Here is a 27,664-nt window from a genome sequence, read left to right on the forward strand (position 1 = left end):
TTTTTAAAAGAAGGTTTGTTAAGCTTTGAGTCGTGCCGGACGGGAGATTATCATGAGGACATGAATTCGGATGTCTTCGAAGACTACTTCGGGGAAATGTTAAAATTTCTTTCAGCTGATTCGGTCGTGGTTATGGATAATGCAAGCTACCATTCAAGGCGCTTAGAGAAGGTACCAACTTCAGCTTGGAGAAAGCAAGAAATTATTAACTGGCTGTCAAATAAAGGTATTCAGTTTGAGACGAATTCAGTAAAGAAGGAACTACTAGCCATAGTAAAACAACATGAATCTCGCTTCATGAAATATGCCGTAGAAGATGTAGCAGAAAAGTATAAAGTAACTGTGCTGCGCCTACCGCCATATCATTGCGAATTAAATCCTATAGAACTTATATGGGCACAAGTTAAAGGTTATGTTGCAAGGCACAATACCACATTTAAAATGAAAGATGTCAAGGTATTGTTTGATCAAGCCATTATGGAAATCACATCAGAAAACTGGCAAAAAGCAATCCAGCATGTTTTAAAAGAGGAAGATAAAATGTGGGAACTGGACAACTTGGTCGATCAGGTGGTTGACCCTATAATTATAACACCAGGGGATGATGACAGTTCTTCGGATGAAGACTATACTGATGTAGAATAATTTAATTGAATTGTAAATATACTGTAGCGGGATAAGCAATCTGGACAGAGACCAGTGTATCAGTGACAGTGACACTTTTGCTTAGGTTAGGGTTTAGAATTAAGGGTAGTCTGAATAATTATTTTCTCGGAAGGTTCTCGAAAATTGTACCTAGTAATCTCTAGAACATTCAATTAGGGTATAAATAGAGTGTTGTTAAACGTTAAGGGAAGTTCACAGTTTTAGTATTGTTCAAGTGTCAAATTGTAATAACGTATCCAGTAAAGTTCTTGTCGTTTTTGTGAATAAATTGATTTAAAGTCCCCACAAGTGTTTCAATACGTAAAGTTCGTTCGTGTGTGTTTGTGAGTATTTCCCGATTTCGGTTCATATATATTTTATTGTTACATTTTATATTTTTTTAATAACACTGTTCTGCTGTATTAAATTTTTATTTCCTTTAATATAATTTTTATGAATGCATATTCTTTTGGCAATTATCCCACTAGCGCGCCTCTGGCTCAGTATTTATCCGTCGATAACAATGGACAAATCCCTTAAAACAGGGTGATACCTACCTGCTCTTTATGAAACGACATAATTTTGCAATGCGGACTAGGGAAGTGACAGAATTTATTGACGGATCACCCTGTAGCGCTTTTGAATACTTAATGAGATTTTATTACTCTACACTCTTTTGAAATAGACTATAGTTGATATTTCTAGTCCTAGTTTCATATTTGTGAGGGATGTAATTTATAATAAACAAAGATTTATTTTTAAAAAGAACATTGAACATTCATAAATATAAATTGCATAAATGGTCAATATATTGTTTGATCGGAAAATACTTCTGCATGATTCCCTATATGGCATATATAAGATTATTCTTAACGTTCTCTTCTGAATGATAAACACTTTTTCCGTATCAGAACTGCTTCCCCAAAACATGATGCCATATTTAGCAGCTGCTTCAAAGTTTGCATGATACATAATTTTCATTGAACTGAAATTTAGAAATCTATTGAGAGTTCTCATGGCAAACACGACTGAATTTAGTTTCATGCATAATTTTGTTATTTGCTCAAACCACCCCAAATATTCATTGATGTGAACACCTAAGAATTTAGTACAAGGAGCTATCTCTCTCTTTCTATTTTTCATATTTATGCTTGATGGACGTTCTATCTGTAGCTGTCTTGGACGAAACAGGATCGTATTAGTTTTTGATTCATTAAGAATCAATGTTACTTTCAAACCAATGTTTGGTACCGCCAAATAGATTACTTGCATTTTGCATAAGATCAGGAAAATCATCACCCCCGCATAAAAGGTTTTTGTCATCAGCATAGTTTGTAATAAACTGATCTTCTTCAATACTGGTTTCACATAGATCATTCATGAAAATTATGAAAAATATTGGACCGATAATACTACCCTGTGGTATTCCGATATTTGATGATGATATTTCAGATTTATACATTTTCCCTGATTCTTAATGCACACTCTTTGAGTTCGTTCAGTGAGATAAGATTTAGCCCATTTCAGAGCATTCCCTCTAACACCATATCTCTCTAGTTTAACCATCAACAGGTTTCTATCCAAACAATCATAAGCCTTGGAAAGGTCCAAAAACATTCCCAAGGCTAGTGACTTTTTTTCAATAAAAATAAAATATTTTGAGTGAACTGAAAAATGGCCAACATTGTTGACCTTCCTTGGATATACCCATGTTGATTTTTTACTAAACATGTTGCATTCATTGAAGAAGTCAATTAATTGTGTACAATATGCCAATTCAAATATTTTCGCAAAACTTGGTGGTATACTTATGGGTCTGTAATTTTCCATCACTTCCACATCACCCTTTTTGTAAATAGGTTTCACCAAGGACAGCTTCAGTTGTTTAGGAAATATCCCAAATATCAAAGAGTTGTTTATGATATAAGCTAGAACTTCTTTTATGTAAACATATTCTCTTTCATTAGTGAAGTAGGTATTTCATCACCTCCACTACTTTGTTAATTTTTTATTTTATGTCATAATTCTATGATATGATTTGGTGTAACTTTTTTTAAGTATTGGACTTATGATGGAACATCAGGAATATCTTTCATCATTTGGGGTACAACTTTGACGGTTTTTCCAAAAATCCAGAATTTAATTTTCGTCGTATCTATCTGAATTTTATAATGGAATAGTCAACAATATGTGCATCTAAAAATTCAAATGGCAAAAGTTTCTAGAATCAAAACTGGTGGGTATACAGGGGGTTAAACTTTGTTATTGTTAATTTATAGTTAGTATCTCATATTGGAATATTCCCAGGTCATCATGGCTCATCAAAATCAAGTAAATTACTTTGTATGCGATATCCGATCAATACTAGCTCGAACGTCACATCTTCTTCATGAAGAAAAACATGTCAAATAGCTATTTCTGAATTTTTTGAAAAATCATCTGGAATTCAAACGCCAGCATTCAGATTAGTGCGGGGTCCTTTATCCACCACATTGCCAATCGGTAGGACGATTATGACGTCCGTAAAATAAGTCTATTAGACCCTCCACCGCAACCCGTAAAGGTTTTTTTTGGCTCACACCTATTCACACTTGACCAAATAAACCAAGCTTCTTGACGGAGCCAATTAGTTTGTATGGTGAGTGGTCTTTCAGGTCAGATGGTAAGAGTACGGCTCTGTCGAACTCTAAAGACCTGATTCGGTTTCCAGCGGGGCAGGCACAAAGTATGTGCTCTGCTGTTTCATCATTTTCCAAACAGAGGTGACACACTGTCTTCCGACAGTCCAAGTCTCTGCATATGATAATTTAAATAACAGTGACCTGTAAGAAGGCCTGTTAGACATCGTAGTTCATTTCTACTCTAGTCCAACTACACAACTGTTTGGTATCAAGCTTCGAAGGGTGAATAAACGCCTTGGAGTGAGCCACTCCTGGAAGATTTTGCCGGCAGTCCACAAATCTTCTTGCCATCCAGGTGTTTAATCTTTGTTTGGCAAAGCCTGAAGCGCGATACCAATGACAGGTTCTGGTCCGATGAAGCTGGTTGCAGCACCCTTCTTTGCAAGGGATTCATCAGCCTCATTGTCTTCCAGGCCAATATGGCCAGGAAACCAGACCAGAGACAATCTGTTGAGTCTTCCTACCGAGGAGAGTCGTTTTTGGCAATTTGCTACCAATTTAGACGTTGCTCGGTAGGAGCCAAGAGCTTCCAACACCGCTTGACTGTCCGAGAATATTTTTTTGACTTGTGTATGAGGTTGGATTATTCCAATCTCTCCCCACATAATTCAATATTGTAAATTTCCGCTTGAAATACAGTCACATAGGTTCCTAGGGAGTTTGATATCTCTGTCCTGGGTGCGACTGAAAACACTTGCACCAGAACCGGAAGGTGTTTTTGATTCATCTGTGAAGCAACAACTATCTGCTCTCAATACTTTCTTCTCCCGGAGGATCCAGTCCTCTTTATTCGGGACAGATGCAGCTTCAACAAGATGGTCGTTATCAGTTGTCAAAGTTTGAAAGTCCCTGTTGTATTCTTCCGTCACCTTTCAGAAAGTAGGTAGAAACGTGTTATAGTTGTTCATTCAAACTATTCAAAAATAAAACGTATAATTATTCGAAATTTATTTGAAATAATGATTTCAGTCAAAATATATACTCAAAATATTCCAGATTCACTCGTTCGCAATAAAAAATACTAGATAGAAATTCAGTTGTAACATATTTTCACTGGGAGATTAAAAAAACTATTTAATAAAGTTATCTAATTATAACTCCATAAAAACTATTGATTCAGCAGATAAAAATAAAAAAAGAAAATGTTTGAGACTATCCTACACATTTCACATATTTTTTGTCTAGGCACAGATTTGCATAAGACATTTTTTTTAAGAGTTGTTTTTTGTTGTTTCATTGATGAATCAATATTTCATAGGATATTTTGTTTTGTTAATAGTTTGGAAGTTCCAAATTTCGAAAAAAGGCACATGTGCCGTTATTCATAAAACAGAAGAAACATTATCTAGTTGAACCCAAACAATATGTTCACTATTATCAAGACTTTTTTATAATTAAATATTTTATTCCACTTACCAGATTTCATAAATGAACTTTCGTATTATTATCAATTTCAAGATTACCCCAACAATCGATAAGATCCCTTTAAATGTTCCAGGTGTAAAAATGGAGATTGCTTGGATATGAAACTGGTGTGTAATGGAAATCACGATTGTTATGATGGTTCTGATGAGGATGGACTGTGTTCAACTTCCTGTGAAGGATCAGCCAATCGATGTTCTCAAATATGCAATAAAACTCCAATGGGACCGTCTTGCGAGTGTAGATCTGGGTTCATATTGATGGGCAATGGGGTCAGCTGCATGGATTTGAATGAATGCCAGAATCATCCACCAGTATGCAGTCAAATTTGCCACAATCAGGACGGCGGTTTCAAATGCGATTGTTATGATGGCTTTTTACTGAGGTACATTACATTTCATTCAAAAATACCATATGGCTATATATAATATTAAAATGAATGTAACACCTGAAAGTGCAACAATGAATTATTTGTTTTTGTGTAATGGAATTCATATAGATATTTCTATAGACGCTTTTGTCAATGTACATATCATTTTTTCTGAGAGGTGCTCTATAACATATCAGCCAAGCTCATTTCTCAGAAAATCCCAATATTTTTCATGCTATTTTTGTGTATCACGAGTATATCCTCAATATATCAAATATACGTCGTCTGAGAATATTTTCACTTCTCCCAGGAAAATCTAAACTGGAAAAAGAATTTACACTACTGGATTAACTATCGTCGCAATCGAAAGATAGGAATTCGTGTTATGTATGCCATGTTAGGCAACTTAAAATAATAATGACTTCAATAATCAAAAACAAATATAGTATATCAGTATAAGTAAATCCGAGTCTGAGGTGATTTCGTTAAAGCACAACATATATTTTCGAAAAATATTCCTACTAAAGCACCATCATTTTAATTTTCTTGATCTGATACCTTTGGTATGACTTTCTTATATAATAATAATTCATAGGTAAATATATTTTCTTTCCTTCTGGTGATGTGTAATCCTTCCGCAGTTGTAGACGAAAAATTGCATCCAAAAAGAAGGATTTTTTATGGGTGATTTTGCTCCATTTTTGTACCTGCACCCTTGGCGAGGGAAAATCTCACCTAGCTGCGGCCCCAATTCCACCTATCAAGATAATTTATATTATTATAATACAGACAGAAAACATGAATGTGGGTGTGAAAGTGAATTGTCATTTTTGGTGAAGGAAGATTTTATTTTTCTACTTCTCCATCTTTATACAAAAAAAACTTGGGAATCTTCCAAAGAAAGGAAAGAAGCGAATTATTTCAAAATGAACTCTCTACAAAGATGTGTAGATCATGCAAAGAAGTAACTTTCAGACACAAAATGGGAGAAGGGTTATTATGACCAAAATTACAAAAGCGACTGAATCCGTAGTCAGATACAATAGTGAGTATAATAAACAAATTCTTTGTTGTCACATATATCAATCCTATGAGGTCAGAATAATGATTTCTAGCATTACTACAAAATAATCTGAATAATCGTGGCAAGCTGACCGTTATGGAAGAAACAGTATTGGTACAGAGTAGGCCAAATTGGACACTTTCAAAGGGAAACTCCCGTTTTCAAACTAGATAGATGAAAACTGATAACTGTGTCTGACGGTCAAATTTTATGACAAATTTAATGTTGAAAACTGCATATCGTTTCTGAGTCACATCATGTTTTTCGAAAATATGTATTTTCGAAAAGTTGCTGTAACTTTTTTCCTGTTAAAATTTGTTATTTCTATGAGAACACTTTTTTACGTAGAATTCAATTGTATGAAAAACTTATTTTTTCAAATGAGATATCAATAGTTATTGATGGAAAACTATTTTTTCAACGGAACACCTTGTATTCAACGAACTTAGACGTGCGTAGCGTTATAGAACGGTACTTTCAAAAAAATTGTTCTACAGCGCCATCTAGTGGCGAGTTACAGAAAAATTGATATCCTTAAAATCTTCTCTATGAAAAATTAATTATACATGTCAAGTTTCATCACGATCGGTTGAGCGATATAGAAGTTTATCACCTACCAACCAACCAACCAACCAACCAACAAACATCCATTTTTATATATTAGATTTACTACTTATAAATGAAACTTTAACAATAATAATATTAATGGTAAAGAACAAACAATGAAATATATTTATTCAGATAAAGTGTTCGAAATGTCTACCAGATTCTCCTACACATAGGTGTCACATTTTCTGAACGTTTTTTGCCTAATTTATTAGTTCAGTAGGAGTGTCTTCTCTTTGGATACCTATCGTGATAGGTACAAATTATTTGCTGCTTCTTCATTTTTCCCAGTTTGTATAACTATTATATCCCAGACTATTATATCCCATTTTTTATAATTCCTATACTTCTTCGCGGATGTGTTTGAAAATAAAACAGAAACCAATGATTGAAAAGTGTCTTTGGTGCTCAAATCAGAATTTTACAGCTACCAGTAAAGGTTTGCATTCTGTTTTATCGCCGCATCGTCCAAAGCCTACTTGATCAAAGTGTGCGTTTCAAAGTCTACATGAAAAAACTTGAAAGCTCTGTATTTCAAAGAGGACTCTAGCATTACATTTTTGGAAAGGTATTGAAATATGCAGGAATATACAGGGTGTCTCAATAAAAAAATAGTTTTCCATCGATAACTATTGATATCTCATTTGAAAAAATAAGTTTTTCATACCATTGAATTCTACGTAAAAAAGTGTTTTCATAGAAACAAAAAGTTTTCAGAGGAAAAAAGTTACAGAAACTTTTCGAAAATGCATATTTTCGAAAAACATCCTGTAACTCAGAAACGATGATAGATGTCGATATGCGGTTTTCACCATTAAGTTTGCCATAAAATTAGATCCGCGGACACATCTATCAGATTTCGTCTATCTAGTTTGTAAACAGGAGTTTCCCTTTGAAAGTGTCCAATTTGGTCTACTCTGAACAGGTTGCAGGTGATTGACCTCAGGCAGAGGTGAGTTGTCTCTATTGTTATGGAACCGTGTAATGTATGAGTTGCTACGTCTTCTGGAACATAAGGGATATAAAGACGACTCACTCATCCTAGCCAAGGCAAATAGAATAATATAGTAAGGGGATGAATCCAGCAGTTGGACCGAGGAAGGAGGGTTGAACACAAAACAAAGAAAATCGGCCATAGTAGCAGCCCTCAAAAGTCGAACCTTTTTGCGAGCTAATTATTAACGAGATTTCACCTTTCGACGTGCGATTCCTAGCACTGTTTGGAAGATAACCAGCGAAAATAGATCGTCCACCGGGAGATGAATAAATAAATTTGTCGGGGAGGTGAAATATCTGAGGATGATACTAGATCTTTGGTTGACCTGAGTAACAAAAAGGCAGAGGTAGCATTAATTTTGGCCAGAGGCACTTACCGAAAGACATGGGGCTGAAACCAGACATGCTGTATGGTGGATAAACTCTTGATATAACATCTATGGTCTGGTGATCGAAGATGAAGCAGACGACCGCTAGTTTGGGAATGATGGGCACGCAGCCTTGGAGACACCCTTGAAACTCCCTCGTTCACATCTAGTATGAGGTAAGGTAAGAGGGGGAGGTAAGAGTGAGCCATTTTAGACGGGAAAATTCATCGAGTAACAATGAATTGAATAAAGCAGAAATTTCGAAATGGTGGAGAAAAATTATCTGAAAAGATTCTTGGACCACAACGCCGAAATACAAGTTCGGTACAAACTTAGCAATCGAAGTCATAAATCGTGAACAGAGCAAAATAAACAGTTATACCGACACTCAGGTATCGTAGGCAATGAAAACGTAAGATCAACAACTCCATATATCGACCCCCAATCAGTGGTGGGGGTACCAAAATATTTGTCAAGGGATCAGATTTAGGAGTGTGTCTGTAAGAAACATAAATAGTAGTAGGAAAATATAACCCGCGAACATACACACCTGAAAAAAAAAGCTGCAAAAGCATCACCTAGGCTATAGATAAAACAACAAAGGGACAGAGATAGCTCGTCATGTTATGTGGCATGTGAGACACTGGGTCACAGGGGTCTAACAATGTATGGCAAGCATAAGGTATTTCCAGAAAATGATGACAATCATTCAACAAGTAATTGTACAAACTAGTAGGTACAACCAGACTATTGGAGTGGGTATCATGAAAAATATTGGTGGAAATGCTATAAGCCCATGAGGCTATAGTGTTTCCTATGGAATCGAAAAAATGGAAAAGAAGAGCACAAAAATGGAAATTTTGAATGTTTCAGAGCGTCTTAATATGAATCAAAAAGGAAAACTACAAACAACTATTTTAGATCAGTTGGCGTAGATGGCGAAGTCGGTAACGAATACTATTGTTGGTTAAAAAAGTACTTGAACTTACTATGACCATGACTTCAACATGATTCAAAAATATGTGCATCAATATATTGTCTAAATACTAATAATTTGATGTGTACCAAAGAGGAAAATATTTTTTGGCTAGTTATTTTATTAATTAATGTAACCAAGTGAAAAAATAAAGAGAGACATATTGTGAATGTAAATAATTCATAACGAATGTTGATTTTTTTGGTTTCAGATCCGACAAGAAATCTTGCAAAGCAGAAGGAAATCCGATGTCGCTCATTTTCAGTGAATATGGGCAAATAAGGGAACTCTCGCAATTGACTAATATCTTGTCTGTTGTATTTGCCACTCCTGCACCAAAAATAACTGGCCTAGACGTACTTGTCAATCCAAGAACCATCTATTTCAGCATGGAGGAAACTTCCACGATTCACAAAATCGATATGACATCAAAAACGAGACATTTCATAAGGAATATCGGACAACCTCAGGACATTGCTGTTGATTGGTCTACTCACAACATCTATTACTATAACACGGACACCAACTCGAAATCTATCAGTATTTGTAGTTTTGAAGAAAAGTGCGCGAAGTTGATTGATGTTGACATGCACAGGTAAAATCCTATAAACGCTCCATTTGAGATTCGGTGATTATTTATTCTAACAAAATTTTTGTTGCAGACAAGTGGCAGGATTGGTTGTCGACTCTGTCAACAAATTTTTATTTTATGCTTTGAACAGTTGGTACGTGTTCAATTCCCCCAGTTACGTTATCTACAGGTGCAACTTGGATGGAACTGAGAAGACGGAAATAATGAAAACTACAGATGGTGAGTTTTCAGGTTTATATTCATCTCGTTAAAATGCATGTACAAATATTTAGCTCCTGAAATTGTCTCATGAACGAAAACGATATACAGTGTCACACATAAAGTCCGCATCAAATGGGTTTTTTTTTTGTTCATCTCTTCAAGCAACTTTTGATATCTCCATTAGGTTGTGCTTCAAAAATGATGCCAAATGACATGCATATGACCGATCAAGTGATTTTTCTTCCCTGTCCAATTTGACATTTTTTCCAAAAAATGTTCAGAAAAGCAGTTATTGCTCGAAAATCGGTAAAGAAAACAGATGATTTTTTTTTTCATTTTTTACCCATATACCAATTTTTAGCTCTCTAGTACAAATTTAGTTTTTTTACAGTTTTTCGAAAATTTGACATTTGCCGATTTCTCAAATTTAGCCAAACCTCAACAAAGTTAGTGCTTTATGCCTAACTTATCTTTCCAACGCAGTTTTATTACCAATTGCAATTCTAAATACAATTTATTTCGCAAAAATTTAAAACACCAGAAAAATTTATGCCAAAAATAATGCAAAGTTGACACAGTTTTTAAAAACAGATAAATATTTCACTTTATTTCTACTTTTTGCGAAATAGCTTGATACATAAGCATAATTGAAAAACAATATCAATGAAAAGTCAATAATTTATTCTTTACAGCACTTTTCAAACAGTTAAACTTTGATTTACTAATTACGAAAAATTACAACGAAATAAAACTATGGGTACTGTGGAAACAATTGAACTGAACTGAAAAAGCAAAATATTTAATTGTCATATGACATTTGTTGAATAACTCAAAATTGTGTTTATCAGTTTTTGATTTAAAATAGTTTATTCGTTGTCTAGTGTGTTGTTGAAAATGCTGAATCTTCAAGAGAAAATTGAAATCGTTTTAATATGCGGCGACAATACCGGTCACCGACAAGTAGCTGATATTTTCAATGCCAGACATCCTGCAAGAAATATTCATCAGTCAACAGTTAGTAGGATAATAGCTAAGTTTAAATCTACTGGCTCGGTTGAGAGTAATTTTAGAAAAGCACATCAGCCTTCTAGACATACTGAAGAAGTGGAATTTGAAATATGTTTGGATGTCGTAGAACATAAAAAAACAAGTATTCAAGATATTGCAGATAGAACAGATGTTAACCGAGAGAGTGTACGACGTATTTTACACAGAAATAAATTTACGCCTTATAAACCGAAATTTATCAATACATTAAAAGAAAGGGACTTCGATATGCGCTTGTATTTTTCTTTTTGGTTTCAAGGGGAAAAAGAAGCAAATTATCATTTTCCTTATCAAATTTTATGGACAGATGAAGCGACCTTCTCTTCAAATCGCGTTGTGAGCTCGCAAAACTGCAGGTGGTGGGCAAAAGAAAACCCACATTTCGTAATCGAATGTCGAGATCAATATTCGTTTAAGACGAATGTATGGTGTGGCATATTAAACGATCAAATTATAGGACCATACTTTTTTAGACATAATTTAAATTCTGCGGACTACCTACACTTTGTGAATACCGAACTATCTGAAGTTTTTGATAATATGCCCCTTCAAGTAAGAAATGTTGTGTGGTATCAGTGTGATGGTGCACCTATTCATACTACAAGGGTGGTTAAAGAGCGTCTTTTGGAAATATTTAGGGGCAAAGTAATCAGTCGCAATATGGAACACTTTTGGCCGCCTAGATCTCCTGATATAACCCCACTAGATTTCTTCTTGTGGGGTTACTTAAAACAAAAGGTGTATAAGCAAAGACCTTTTCGAGATATAAACCATTTAGAGGCAGTTATTCGAGAATGTGTTGTAAGCACGAAACCCCGTAGTATAAAGAATGCAGTTAAAGATTTTCTAAAAAGGACAATTGATTGCATTGAACGTGGTGGAAGGCACACCGAAATGCGACTTTTTATTTTGTATTTCTATTGGTATTTACATGGTTTAGGCATATGTTTCGATTTGATTTAGTGTTCTTATTTTAAATTAAAACTTTATTTTAACAAATGTTTGTTAGAATATTTTATGGTTTAATTTTCTAAGCAACAAAATCTAAATTGATTTCTGAAGTAATTTTGTTCATTCATACCTCATAAAAGATATTTAGTAAATGTGAAATTACTTTCGTATAATTCTTTCCCTTAGTTTAATTGCGTTGTAATTTTTCGTAATTAGTAAATCAAAGTTTAACTGTTTGAAAAGTGCAGTAAAGAATAAATTATTGACTTTTCATTGATATTGTTTTTTAATTATGCTTATGTATCAAGCTATTTCGCAAAAAGTAGAAATAAAGTGAAATATTTATCTGTTTTTAAAAACTGTATCAACTTTGCATCATTTTTGGCATAATTTTTTCTGGTGTTTTAAATTTTTGCGAAATAAGTTGTATTTAGAATTGCAATTGGTAATAAAAATGCGTTTTAAAGATAAGTTAGGCAGAAAGCACTAACTTTGTTGAGGTTTCGCTAAATTTGAGAAATCGGCAAATGTCAAATTTTCGAAAAACTGTAAAAAAATAAATTTGTACTAGAGAGCTAAAAATTGGTATAAAATGAAAAAACAATTTCGAGCAATAACTGCTTTTCTGAACATTTTTTGGAAAAAATGTCAAATTTGACAGGGAAAAAAAATCACTTGATCGGTCATACGCATGTCATTTGGCATCATTTTTAAAGCACAACCTAATGGAGATATCAAAAGTTGCTTGAAGAGATGAACAAAAAAAAATCCCATTTGATGCGGACTTTATGTGTGACACATAATATATATATATATATATATATATATATATATATATATATATATATATATATATATATATATATATATATATAGATTGATGCAACTAATTTTTCTTTATTTTGAGTATTTCAATATTAAATTCTACAAAAAGGATTTGAAGCTTTATATCTTCTATATATCTTCTATATATATATATATATATATATATATATATATATATATATATATATATATATATATATATATATATATATATATATATATATTTTGATTGATGCAACTGATTTTTCTTTATTTTGAGTATTTCAATATTAAATTCTACAAAAAGGATTTGAAGCTTTATATCTTCTATTAATTATCTGCGAGCGCTTTCGACAGTTGGTAGTACTGTCATCTTCTAGGCACCCTCAAACTGAACTGGTCATCCTGTTGTCTGGCAGACAACAGGGTGCCTAGAGGGTGCCTAGAAGATGACAGTACTACCAACTGTCGAAAGCGCTCGCAGATAATTAATAAAAGATATAAAGCTTCAAATCCTTTTTGTAGAATTTAATATTGAAATATATATATATATATATATATATATATATATATATATATATATATATATATATACGAAAGAATTTTTTTTTCGGAGATCATGTTCTTTGTGTGACGTAAGTTAGTATTATAGATAATACAGAGCAATTAACAGAATTTAAGAGACAAGAGACACAAAAAAACCACTTCAAAAGTACTGCTTCGTTCTCTCCTGTTCATAAAAGTGGACATATGCCTCCTCACTCACAAGCGAATTAGGTGAAATTGGGCACACATTTGAATCGTTATATTCATTCATATCACTGTTGACACTAACATAAAATGAACTCGAGAACAAGATAATATGATATTATCAATTTAAAATCAGAAAAATAAAAAATGCCCCAATGCAATTGTAAGATATCAAATTTTCCAATACCTATTCTTAGCACTTCACTTTGAAAATTTTTGAATTTGACAAGTTACAGTCTCTTCAGTGGTTTATATTACGCAATAAGAGTGAACATTTTAATTTGCCATTTTACACTTCAGCAGAATATATATTTATTCAGCGATATTTATTATTCAGATTGTAGAAGGTTCATTGCCTAAAAATCATTAAAAAGCATTGAATCCTACACAAAAAATGTACTTACTTTTGAAATTGACACCCTGTATCGTCCATTAATGTGATACATTTCACTTCTGTTTATTTTGTCGCCAATAACTAGTGATGTACTTGAATTTGATCCATAAATGTCCACAAAGGCTATTTCATAGTTCAGTAAAAAACTATCTGGACCTACCAAGTAATAAAAAATCTAACATTCGTAGCTACTACTTTTTGTACCCATACCACATACAACGAGTTCAGGCACTTCTTCCTGATGATTTTCTTCCACGTATTGCATTATGTCAATGGATTTTGCGCACATTGACTCAAATCCCTCAAATACTGACGCCCATTCTTTTCACCGATGAATTCAGTTTCTCAAGAAATGCCATAAGGAATTTTCACAATAACCATGTTTGAGCATCAGTTCTCGTTAAACGTTTGGGTGGGAATTGTAGGTGACTTTCTAATTGGACTGGTATTTCTGCCAGGAAGACTTACCGGCGAGGTGTACCGTAACTTTTTGGAACAAACGCTTCCTCAGTTTCTGTAGGATGTCCCATTGGTTACAAGAAATGCAATGTGGTTTATTCGCGATGGTGCACCAGAGCCTTTTAGAATATTGGCTCGAGAGTTTTCAACAATGACATACAGAGATCGCTGGATTGGTCGAGGTGGAATTCACCTATGGTCTGTTCGATCACCGACTCAAACCCCCTGGATTATTTCCTATGGGGCCACCTGAAGCCATTACTTTATACTACTCCAGTGGAAGATGTGTAAGATTTGGGAAATCGGATAATTAATCGCTGGGTGTAACGCAATCAGATTTACGTCATATTCGCTTTTTCCTTCATATCTTTCACTATATCACACCTGGTTCTTTTCAATGTTTTCTTCACTTTTGGTAACATATGAAAGTCACTCGTTGCTAGATCTGGTGAGTGAGGTAGATGTTCCATGCTTGGTCAAAAGCGACCTAACATTAGTAGCTGTGGCATTGTCCTAATGAAGCTTTCACGATTTATACTCCCATAATTCTGGTCTCTTTCTTCTTACTTGCTTATAAGGAATGGCTAGAACCTCAAGATAATATTCTACAGCAATCTTTGCGGGTGAGATTACCTATTGTCTCGATGTTTTTGTAAATTTTTGGAGTTGAAAGACATCCTGAGCGTGGATCATCTTCGATATCTTCTCGACCTCCACTAGAAATCTCATGTTGACACACGAACAAAGGCTGTGGCCCAACCGATCAAGCTAGCGTTGTTCAACAGGCTGAAATATATAGAGAGTTTGTTAGGCGACTCGGCCTTTTGACCTTGAGGCTTGCACAGTTTGTCTCACAGAAAATCAGACCCGTTATTTTCTTACCGCATACACACTGATGATTACCTATAATTTTTTCAAATATTCAGTAACTGCTAGCCAATTTTCCTGATGTTTTATTGATGCGTCACTGGTATTATTACACATTAACATTATTATCATTTTTTTCAGGGTTTGTATCCGACATCACTTTTGACCACAACAGTAGGATATTGTACTACATGGATATGTACTTGGGTCAAATAAATAAGATAACCTATGATGGTAGTTTCAAAACTCCAATTTATTCCAATATCACCCGATCCTCAGGGCTTAAGTTCTTCGAGAACCGATTATACTATTCTACGAATGGGGGATTTGTTTCAGTTTGCAGGTTATACGGATTTCTGAGATGTGATAGTTTCAGGCTTCACAATGATGCAATAGATTTCTTCACTATTCTACAAGAGACGCTTCAGCCGAGTGTGGGTAATCCTTGCAAGAACCACAATTGCTCCAACTTATGCGTTCCAGCTCAGTTTGGATATAAATGTCTCTGCCAGGATGGAACGCTTATATCTGGACCAGGAAGTTGTCCAATTAATGAGGTATGCTCAGCCACTCCATTGTGATGATATATTGGGTGAAACGGGAAATATGTAGGGTGGCTCTCCGGCAACTGTGATTATACCCGAAACTTTGTTTGATCATCCTACATTCCATATAAAGATTCATCTCTAGAATTTTATGTAGAATATTAATCTGTATTCATACATATCACATATTTTTCACGAGTCTTATGTAAATAATTACCGAAATATCTAATAATGATAATAAATGCTTTTATTGAAAGGTTACTCAGTACAAAAAAAGCAGAATTCAACATCTGCACATGCTAAGTCAACGCAGAAATTGCTCAACTTGCTGATAAATAAATAGCACGGATTTGGAATTGGATTTAGGTTCTACTTAACCTCTACTTCAAAGTTGACCCATAACGGAAGTTGCTTGCACCCTGGGGTGGATGCCACCCCTTTTCGGTGGGGTGGGGGTGAGAAATGTTTCATTGAAATTAAGTCCACAAATCCATAAAATCCAAGTTTTCAGACAAATTTGTGGATAATTCAAAAGTTACTATTTTATCAAAAAAAAATTCCTTGTATAAATATAGCTCATAAAAAATAATAATGGGTCTACAGGATACATCCAATACGAGCGGAGTAATATCCTGTTGGAAATCAGTTCTTATTCGTCAAATGTTTGAAAGTTTCATCTGACAAAGATGCCTTGAGACCCTTATGTCCTGTTGGTTTCCGTATGTCCGGCATATATAGAATCAGCCTATATCCACGGACATAGTGGCCCTCCAAGTGCTTCATTAACATCTTCGGCACTCCTACGATTTCGAAGGTGCCGTATATATTAGAACATCTCATTTCCCACCTTCAAGGTGATACAAACTCATAAACATGATGTAGTCCTCTTCGACCAACAAAGTAAGAGGATATTCGTCGTGGAGTTATCAGTTCCAGGTGAGGCGAATATCATCCGAAATGAAGAGAAAAAACAGGTGAAATATCGATATTTCCTCGTAGTAATCTGCAGACTCTATTCAGATCACTCCGTTAGAATGGTTGCTCTAATTGTTGGAGTCCTTGGTAGAATGATGTCTTCCTCATTTTTGAATTCCGAAAAGATGTGTTGAACCATTGTGTAATTTTTCGAAATCATCTGAACTGATGGTTTTTAATTCAGTCCAACTTTCAGACAGATAAAAAAGCAAACGTATTGATGTTTCCTTTAGTTTATGATGAATAATTGGAAAAGTCTTCAGTTTGAACTTGTGGTATTCTATTATTGAAGTACCTCATGAATAATTTTTAGGTTATTTCATAATCAAAAAATACTTTGATGTGAGATTTCCATTTCACAGTTTACAAAACCGGTTTTGTATTTCGTGTTTTAGAGTAACACTTCATTACGTGTCTCTCTACTCAATAGCTTCTTCAGGAATGTTCATACTATAATGAACATGTCTGAAAAACAAGTTTATAGTTAAACATCAGTTGTGGTTTTTTAAACTGATCACAATATATAGAGTGTCACTTGATTTTCTACTTCACTGTCGAAAGCTTTGGAGTAATCTATAGCCATTGAAGCTGCTATACATTTGCTATGTATTTTAAAAAAAATATTATCAGTGACCTATATCAAAGTTGAAAATGTAGGTACTATGACCCAAATTCTCAAGGCCTGATATTAGAAAAGTCAATCGTATTGTGAGCTCAGTTTCTAGAAGGTTGATGTAGTGGAAAAGGGCATCGTAATATCATTGCACACAGTTCCAGTAACTGAGTAGATTAATTTTTGGGGTGTCAAAGTTATAATTACTTTGTTGTCAAAGGCAACTTCCCCAGAAACTTCGAACTCTATTGAAAACTGAGAAGTTGGTCGCACCTCGACAACTTTTAATTATTTGTATAGCTCGTAAAAGTATACCTTCTTTGGAATATTGTGCCCCATATCCTGAAACGGGAAGATTCTATCCAGCCTGCTAGATTCTACCCGTAGAGATATATCTCGGAAGTACGAGGTTCGATTGAACATACTTCGAACTATACTTTTCGGAATATTCTCCAGTTGGATAACGACGTCATTGTGGAGTTCTTTAAATTTTTATGTGGGTTAATTCCTATAGATTTTGACACGGTCCCTTGATCATTTTATAGCGACTACAGTACGAGACTGCTCTGCTGAGCATAATCAAATTTAAAACTTGTTACAAAATCCCCCATTTTCTTCATTTCTTTTCAAATAAATTGACGACCCAGTCCACAAAATTACGAGTAAGATTAATCCAGTTGACTTTCAATGATTTCAGAATACCCCAGAGTCCGACAAAAAATATACTGTTCACTCGGTGGCGATGACACAGGCCGGTCCTGAGGAGGGAAGTTCGGGTACTGTAGCTGTTGCCATCACGATACCTCTTCTGGTGATATTATTTGCTTTGGGAGCCATTTACTTCATCAAGAAAAAGCATGCAGGAGCTTTGAATGTCAGGTGAGTCCTTGTTTTTCTCATATGTTGTATTTGGTTCCGTAGTACGGTAGGTAGTACAAAATTTCTGGGGCGTATCTTCTAAGTACTAATATAAAATAGGAAGTTCTATGAATTATTAGAAGTACGAGTAGGTCACCAAGAATATAGAAACACTGCATCCTTTTACATATAAATTTTGGTGGATTCTGTTTTCAGTAGAATCATCAGAAAGGTTTTTTTTTGGCTATACTTTGTTACCATGGAAAGAACTTCCAGAGGTAACTGAAAATGAGTCTTGGAAAGAAGAGTATCGTAAACAAGATCTATTGAAATAACATGGTGTGAACACTCCCTATGTGAAGTATTTTGACGAAAACACTCGATCTAGGGTATTTTTCATTAGTTTCCTAAAGTACTTGTGATGCACTGTCTGGGACCTTTGTTGTAGTAATGAATATTACTGGAGTTTAGTCCCAACACCAAACCACTAGTTTTAATCACCAAGTTATCATCTTCAACAGGAAGATTAGTCACTTGGTGTTAAAAATAACGGTTTGGTATTGGGACTCAACTCCAGTAATATTCTTTATTAAAGTAGTTCATATCAATACGTGTTACCATTTTTTGCACCAGTTGGCAACATTGAATCATCATATTATTTCAAAACTGATATAAAGGTTGTAATATTTCAATGCGTGTTTGATGTTCCATGACTTTGTACCATCTGCACCACGTCTGTTTCCAAAATGTTATCGTTCACAGTACATTCTGTGACCGTTGACCGTATTCTGCTGCCTTGCAACCACACACTCAAACAAATTTAGCACCTTAAGACGCTTTCTAAAACTGAGAGGCAATACATATTTAGATTATATAAGATAGAATTTATTTGTAGGCCTATTCATTTTACCAATTCCTTCAGGAGCAACAATATCACAATCGAGTTCCATTAAAGACAAACATAACCGAATAAGTTATCCCTAAAGAATAAATGGCATAAACACTAAATGTAAGTTAATGATGAATTTAACACCAACTCAATGCTTAGCTTTAACCGAGACGGAGTGAACCGTCTGAAACTTCCAAACAATAAAATATTTCTAACTAGTCATAAGCTCTATCTGCAGTTGATTCAGTAGAAAGTACCACTGCACCACCTGCAGACAAGTCCGGTAGCTCACAAACACATACTCCTGGCTGGGAGTCAGAATGATGAATATATTCCGAAGAGGTGCAAATTATATGCTCAAATTTAGGTGAAAACACCTCACACTTGCCTCTCATGTGAACCTAAGACTTTGTAGGTACGTGTGGCAGATACCAGATGGTAAAATCAACAACTAACGCAGCTAATGTCGCGCCGAAAGCTTAAGTGAAACCATCAGGCACCTGTGCAATGTCTTCCAATTGAAAAATTCGTAGCAAGTAACTTCGTATTTACGAAAAGCTGAAATTAATTCCATTTGGTCGGGACGACCAGTTTTGGAGTACTAGCTCCTCGTCAGTACTGGGAGGGTCATTTCAGACTAATCACCATACAATAACCAAAGTTTTTTGTTAGTGGGTTTTTGCCTTCGGGAAGTGTCTTGATGGCTCATCGGTGTCCAATAATTGTCCTGATCTCCTATTGTCGTAGAGGATCCACTTTTTATCACACGATGATCCAAAAAAAGGTCATATTGGTTGCTCAAAATCAAAGAAGAACAGACCTCTAATCGTGCCCATTTCCGTTGATCTTTCAAATCGTGGGGCACCCACTTTTCAGACTCTTTGATCATTCCAATACGTTTAATGAAAGGTCACGCCCAGTTCTTTCATCATCCCACGAACCGTTTGTGATGGGTCCTCAAATACTCGTCCTGGATTACTGAAGGTCGACCACTTTAGGGCTTATATCCGAAATGAAATTTCGCAGTAGATATGGAGCTACAAAAATGCATGGCATTGAATCAGACAAAACTATTGAAACAACCTAGTATTATTTAATTTTCAGTCATCGCCGGAAATTTGTCATAAGGGCAGTTTGGCTTCGGTCATTTTGATGATTCTAGAATTTGACTGAGGTTATGAGATGTTTCACGTCTGACACTAATTTATACCCGCAGTGCCTATCACGAAGCCAAGCCATCACACATTCATCAGTTAATTTCTTGAAAACAGTTGAATCAAATTCGTTAAAACCCGCAGTTTCCAAACGCGACTAATATTTTCAAAGAAATTCGTGGACAAACTTACATGTATAAGAGTGCCAGCATACATATATTTTCCTATAAAATATATTCGTTTAGAAATCCTAATAAATTATTGAAAATATCCCAGTTTCAGTGGGATTGCATATGAATTGGAAAACATCGGCACAGGAGTCGAAACTGCTCCAGATAAACGGTGTTGAGGTAAACAATACGCTTAAGCATGTTCCAACAACTAGCACAACTGCTTACAATAATACCTACTTCCTCCCAAAAACCAGTTTAGGTAGTTGCGAACATCTTCAAGAATTATGGAATAGTTACCTTTAGTTTGGGTTCATTTGTTCATATGAATGATTTCATTGTTTTTTTTTTTCAGGATGAGATTTTATACTCCTCATTTCGGAAGGACCGTTCAAGATGAAAATCCTATTCTAAAGCCTGGTCAACATGAATACACAAACCCCGTTCATTTTAATAAAGAAGATAATGAATTAACTCTAGAAACAGCACCTATCAAACTGAATGATGCCTCGAATGTGTGATATTTAATAAGTTTCTTTGAGTTTTACTTTTTATATTGTTGTTTTATCGTTTGTATAAATTTTATCGATGTTAAATATTGAAATGTTATATTTTTACCGTTATAGTTCATAAATGAAGAGGAATGCTTCAGAGTGAATATTGAATTTGAAGTGTGATATTGATAGCATTGTTATACATTTAGCTATTACACAGGATGAACAATGTACACATCCTCCATATATTTATTATCATTGAAAAATGAATAAATCATTTTAATAGTACATACTGAAATTGTGTTTTACTATAACAGAAAATGGAATTCCGCACATTTTATGGGATTTTTTCCACTTGTAACTCATTAAAACTTCAATTTCAGCAGTATTTTCAAAATATTGATAATGCACCATATTTTGGGGGAAAAGCTGGATATACAGTGCTTTTCTTTAATGTCCCCTCCTTTTATTTTTTGAACGGATCAATCAAAAAAATTGAAATTTGGGATGATGAAATTACTACATGAATACTTTATTTTGAAGTGAAATTGAGAGATGAAACTTTCAAGATAGCGACTGGACGGGGAGTCTTATGACACATCTTTTTGAAGCTCTTGACAAATGCTTCACAATCCTAGAATATAATGTCAATATCTTCAACTACTACAAAATGGCGGAAATTTTAATAATTGCCTAAACACGTTGATATTTAACTACATATGAGGTAATAAGCTTGAGGTCAGTTCAGAAGATGCTCGAAATGGTTTCCTTGAACTTCTTGATATATGAACAGCCTATCCAATATTTCACGCCGAACATATTCGAACACAATAACGTCAATATCTCTACAAATATTTATTATTCTCTGCCGTATATCCAATATTGAAGCAGGTTCAGTTTCGTACACCTTTTGCTTCAAATAGCCCCATAAAAAAGTCCAAAGGTGTCAAATATGGCGAGCGGGCTGGCCATTCTGTAGGACCTCGACGGCCAATCCAACGACCGGGAAAAGTAGTATCCAAATAGTTTCTTACTTGTCTGAAGTAATATGGTGGTGCTCCATCTTATTGGAATACAATATCCATATCGAATTCATTAGGATTCGTGTAATAGCGTCGACGATTTCAGTTATGAGAGACTCAACAGTAGTTTCTAGCATATTCGAATACAGTTCCCCTGTTGAATTTCGATCCATATATAGAGGTCCTACAATACGGTTTCTCAATATTCCTGCCCAAACGTTAATTTTAATTTTTTCTGGATATTGGGTATGTGTTTCCCGGAAAACGTGAGGGTTGGTGTCACTCCACTAACGGTAACTTTGTCTGTGAACATTGCCGTTTAAAAAAATGTATATTAGTCACTAAAACAAATATTGTAGTGAAACATAGGATGCCTTTCAATGGTTTCCGTCATGATTTCGCAGAATTCTGTTTTCCAATCAGGGTCATCTTCAGTTAATTGGTGTACCATTTTAATTTTGTATGGATGATACCTATTTCTCTTCAAAAGTCTCCACACAGTAGAAAGAGACACCTCACAAACATTCGCGACGGAATAAGTATAGTCTAGTCAGGATTTACTACCATCTCACAAATTATTTGCACTTGCTGTTTTTCCGGAATGGACGGATGACCTGGGGGCTTTTTATTATGTTCACTACCAGTAGTTGTGAATTTGAATACAAGTTACCTCGAATATTTTCTACAGATAGGGGGATTCGGAAAACGTTCACTGAAAATCTTTTCGGTGTCGTGAAAGTTACGCGTCGCACTATAAATAAAAATCGCTTCAATTTTTTCTTCCCATGGACGAGAATTGACCATTTCAGAGATTGTTGACGTGGTACCTTTCTACTAGTGAAATCGAAAACTAAATGAGAATATTCTAACTGAACAATGATGCTCATTGTCGTACTGACATTTTTTGTCGTTATTATAAACGAAAAATAACTTAATAAACCTTATCGGGTTGTTGGAATTGCCATATGGCAGATAAAAAGGAATATTTCTAGAAATATCGATACTAATGTGTTTGTCTTCAGGAAATTATTAAATGTTCCGCCATTTTGTAGTAGGTGAAGATATTGACTTCATGTTCTGAGGTTGTGAAGTATTAGTCATGAGCTCCAAAATGATGTGTCACAAGACTCCCCTTTCTATTTAATTTTTCTCCTAGATGGGGCCCAGTCGCCATCTTGAAAGTTTCATCTGTCAATTTCATTTCAAAATAAAGTATTCATATATTAATTTCCTTATCCCAAATTAAGTTTTTGAGTTGAGTGGTTCAAATAATAAAAGGGGGCGGGGAAATTAAAGAAATTCACTGTATTAACAATGAGTAGTACCTATTTACTAACTACAATAGGTTGAGAAATAATGCATATAATTGTAGTATGATTGAGTAGTAGTCTTCATTCTCAGACCGGATACCAGTAATGTGTAAGTTATCACATGACCAATTAATTCAACATTGATCATATACAGTGCGTATCATAAGTACTACATCCTCTATCTAACTTCTTTAAGGAAAATCGCCTAATTTCATTCTTAATGCAGGAGAGCAACCCTGTCGAAAAATTCAAATAGAATGGGGTGGTGAGTGATAGTTCATTTGAAAGGGGGTTTTATTCTTATTATTCGCAACCGTGCTAATAAATTGAAAGACGTCAGACGTCAAGTGAGACGTATTTGTCATTTGCGTAGATATTAACTGCACGTTTTTGTAGGTGTTTTTGGATGTAGGAGGATGAATGAACAATATAAGAAACTGATATCACTATACTGGTACACTGATATCAGTGTACCTATAGAATACAGCTTGAATACACTGATATCAGTGTATTCTCGCTGTTAGTTGTGCTTGCTATTCATGTACAAACAATAGTTGCACCACGTGCGTTAAATGAAATGATAGACATTATTTCAAACAGTTGAATACTTTTATGAGAACGGCAGTGTGCAAAATAAAACACGTTCTGGGCGATCAACTACAGGGGAAGATAAACAAGTAGAAATTATGAGCAAGTTTGTAAATAATCCGTCCTCATCGAGTAGAACTGATGTCTTGAATTGTGTGAAGTTTCGCAGATGACGGTATTGTGAGTTCTGAAAAAAATTGTGCATGAACTGACGGACGATGGTCCAGACCGCCGTCTAGAATATTGTGAATTTGTCTCTAACAATATTTTGCAAAATACCAGCTATTTGAAACACTTTTGTTTCAGTGATGAGGCTACTTTTTTTAAAACGGTCACGTGCATAGACAACATGTGAGGTATTGGTCCGATGAAAATCCTCAAGTTTTTCGCGAAACTCATACTCACTTTTCCCAAAGACATAATGTGTGGCCTCCGAAGCTATCCATTTTTCGACAGGGACCTGAAAGTACAACGAATTTACCATTGGAAGTATTTATGGAATTACTAGGATGCTGCGTACGAAACTGTTATTTCCAACTGAAGGATGAATTCTTCACACAAGATGAGGTACTGCCAATGGAATCTCCACTTTCACCAGTTGAAGCCAACATATATATGCAGTGGTTTGAAACTCTGGCCATTGAAGAAGCCCACAAGAAACCCCGAGTCTGGTTGAGATACGTTGACCACACCTTCGTAATATGGAACCATGGGAATACTGAACTAGACGCCTTCCTAAAACACATCAAGAGCGTAAGACCTTCCATCACTTCCACAATAGAGAAGGAAATCTACAACGAATTGCCATTCTTAGACGTACGGGTGAAGAGGGCCGACACTAGGTGGAAAACATCTGTATACCGAAAACTCACTCACTCGATACCACAAATCCAATCACCATCAATCGACTAAAAGAGGAATCATCAAGACTCTTTAGACCGTGCTTTCGGGCTCTGTAATACGGAGGAAGGTCTCGAGAAGGAACTAGGCATCATCAAAAATGATCTTCAACGAAATAGCTACTCCAAAGCGATGGTGGAACAGGTTTTGGATAAAAGACAGCAAGAGCCTCGCAATGAAGAGAAGTCATCACAAACAGTGCTTGCACTTCCCTACATCAGAGGATTATCGGAAAAGATAAGATGAATTGGGTCCAAGTACAACATCAGATTTGAAAACACTATCCGGCAACCTCACGAAAACCAAGTCACCTAACGCGCACTGCGAATCCAAGAATTGCATTTACCGGATACCCTGTGAGTGCGGAAAATCCTATATCGGTGAAACTGAGAGGCTATTGAACGTTCGCATTGCCGTGCACAAGAAAAATACACAGCGGGGGGAAAGCAGCATATCAGGAATAGCAGAGCATGTTTGGACTCATCAATATAACATCCAAGTTGTGATCATACACAGGAAAGAACACTGGTTTAGGATGAAATTCAAAGAAGCCGCATATATGTTATCCAACAATGTATTTAGCCAAGCTAGCGTAGAGATACGCAACATATAGAAACCCATAATCAAGCGAAAAATAGCCAACTGTCGCCAAAGTGTCATCCCCCGCTAAACCGGTGAAGCGGAAAGAGGAGATAAGTGAAAGTACTCAAATGACCCATTAATAGTCATCTTTCGGAGGAATTAGTCCTGTCATCACCCGAAGACGATTGTGGATACTAACAATGGAAACGTCGTGAAGTAACTTGGTTTGGAAATTCTTAATTTTTTATTTTTTGTCTAATTGTTTAATTTTTTACTTGTATTTTATTTCACTCTAATTTTATTTCAAGGTCCTTTTTGATTTTTCATTCGTATTGTTACTTTCGGGGATTTCAAATAATTTTATATATTATTAGACAATGGAAGTCCTGATTAATTGAATTCATCATAAAACATTGTCAATCACCTTCAAACAATCATATCATCAATTGAAATTATTTTCAAAAAGTGTGTGAATGGACAAACGAGTTGGATCTTTGAATATAAAGTGGTAAACTATTGAATACAGGCTAAAAGCAGAATCTGGCGCAAATACAAGCGTGAGTGTAATCTGCAGGCTCTTGAAGATTTCAAACATTTTGGAGAAAAATAAAGCATGATGTTTATGTGGCATATAAAAAATTCTTAGGTGAAACTGAGGAAGAAATACATATCAATCCCAACAGATTTTGATCATTTATAAATAATAAACAAGGTAGCTCCAAAATATCACAAGTACTGAATTTTGAAGGTCAATTGCTGGAGGGTCCCTCTAATATCGTAAACGGTTTTGCCAATCTATTCAAACAATCGTATACTGCTTCTTCCCCTTTTTAACCAAACTCTGATATTGATAATAATCACTTTCTTGATATATCAAGCTTCAGTGAAAACTAAGTATACGAGGCACTAAGGTCGCTCAAGCGTAAAAAGACCACTGGTCCAGATGACATTCCAGCTTTCATCCTAAAAGATTGTGCACTTGTGCTTGCTCGTCCTCTATCTATCCTAATTAATATCTGCTCAAGATCGGCTACAATACCAAGGATCCGGAAATCATGAAAAGTCTGTCCTATTTTCAAGAAAGGAGATATTTCAAATTATCGGCCTATCTCTATTATTTAGTTGCAATATAAGTATAAACCAACACGGTTTTATGAAAAATCGTTCAACAGTCACCAATCTTCTGACTGTAACCCAACATATTGCTGAATCTATTGGCAATAAGGCCCAAACTGATGTTATTTACACATACTTTTCTAAGGCCTTCGACAGGCTTGACCATGGCATTCTACTGAACAAACTAGTAACCTTTGGATTATCTCCATCCTTCGCACTCTTCCAGTCCTATCTACGGGATCGAAAACAATATGTTCAGCTCAATGGTTTCAAATCTACCGAATATAGTGCTTCTTCCGGTGTTCTACAAGGTTTAAATCTGGGACTATTGCTCTTCAATATATTCAATAATGATATTGCAGATGTTATAGATGTATATTTCCTTTTATATGCCGATGATCTAAAACTATACTGCCTCGTTGAGAACATAGATAATTGTGTGAACCTCTCAGCAAACGTAGGACGGGTTGTAGAATGGTGTTATCGAAATAACTTGTCACTGAACCCGGATAAATGTAAGGTTATGTCCTACAGTTTGAAAACGGATATCTTGATCTTTGATTATTCAATAGAAAACGTTTTCCTGGTGAGACCAAAAACATTTACTGATCTTGTCGTCACATTTGACACTGCACTATAATTTAATAGGCATATCGATAATGTTGTAACCTCCTCCTTTTGTTTGTACATATTAATTGCACGTAACAGTAGTGATTTTAAAGAAACTTCGACCTTAAAAACTTCATTCTATGCTTTCATAAGATCAAAGTTAGAATACGCGTCAGTTGTGTGGAGCTCCTTTTATCAATATCACATTGATAGGATAGAAGCAATTCAACGACGATTTTTAAAACTGCTAACCCTAAAAACCGATGACATTTATCCTCCAATAGGAATAACCCACTCTGAATTGCTACAAAAGCATAACTTTTGCAGTCTCGAAAAAATGCGTAAATATTATAGTGTTGCAATAACCTATGATATTATTAAAAGCATAGTTGACTGCCCAACATTACTGGAAAAGTTTAATATTTGCATTCCTAGAGTTTGTTCCAGACACCCGAGTACTTTCTGTACAAAAACATCTCGCACAAATGTTCTGGAGAATTCTCCGATCCATACCATGTGTAAAGTGATAAATTCTGTTAGCGATAATTTAGATAATTAATAATATGACTAATAACCAGTCCGTGCGAAGCTTATTGTTAAATCATCTGAAAATGGAATTTTTAACAGGTGATGATCGACTGTATTGT

The 27,664-nt window shown here is 35.1% G+C and overlaps 1 protein-coding gene across 1 annotated transcript in view; it reads left to right on the forward strand.

The window, feature by feature from the left end:
• The window catches only part of yl (Putative vitellogenin receptor yl), an 86,557-nt gene extending 65,369 nt beyond the window's left edge, over positions 1 to 21,188 (forward strand). The window contains exons 17-22 of the mRNA XM_074180587.1: positions 4,825 to 5,133; positions 9,339 to 9,722; positions 9,790 to 9,938; positions 15,334 to 15,749; positions 18,023 to 18,204; positions 20,752 to 21,188. Coding sequence (XP_074036688.1) covers positions 4,825 to 5,133; positions 9,339 to 9,722; positions 9,790 to 9,938; positions 15,334 to 15,749; positions 18,023 to 18,204; positions 20,752 to 20,917 — 1,606 coding nt within the window. The 3' untranslated portion in view covers positions 20,918 to 21,188. The remainder of the gene's footprint in view (positions 1 to 4,824; positions 5,134 to 9,338; positions 9,723 to 9,789; positions 9,939 to 15,333; positions 15,750 to 18,022; positions 18,205 to 20,751) is intronic.
• The last annotated feature ends 6,476 nt before the right edge of the window (positions 21,189 to 27,664 follow it).

Source organism: Leptinotarsa decemlineata, unplaced genomic scaffold (assembly GCF_025532065.1).
Source record: "Leptinotarsa decemlineata unplaced genomic scaffold, Ldec_3_MD MMD2_tig00026299_RagTag_RagTag, whole genome shotgun sequence".
NCBI classification, from domain to species: Eukaryota; Metazoa; Arthropoda; class Insecta; order Coleoptera; family Chrysomelidae; genus Leptinotarsa; species Leptinotarsa decemlineata.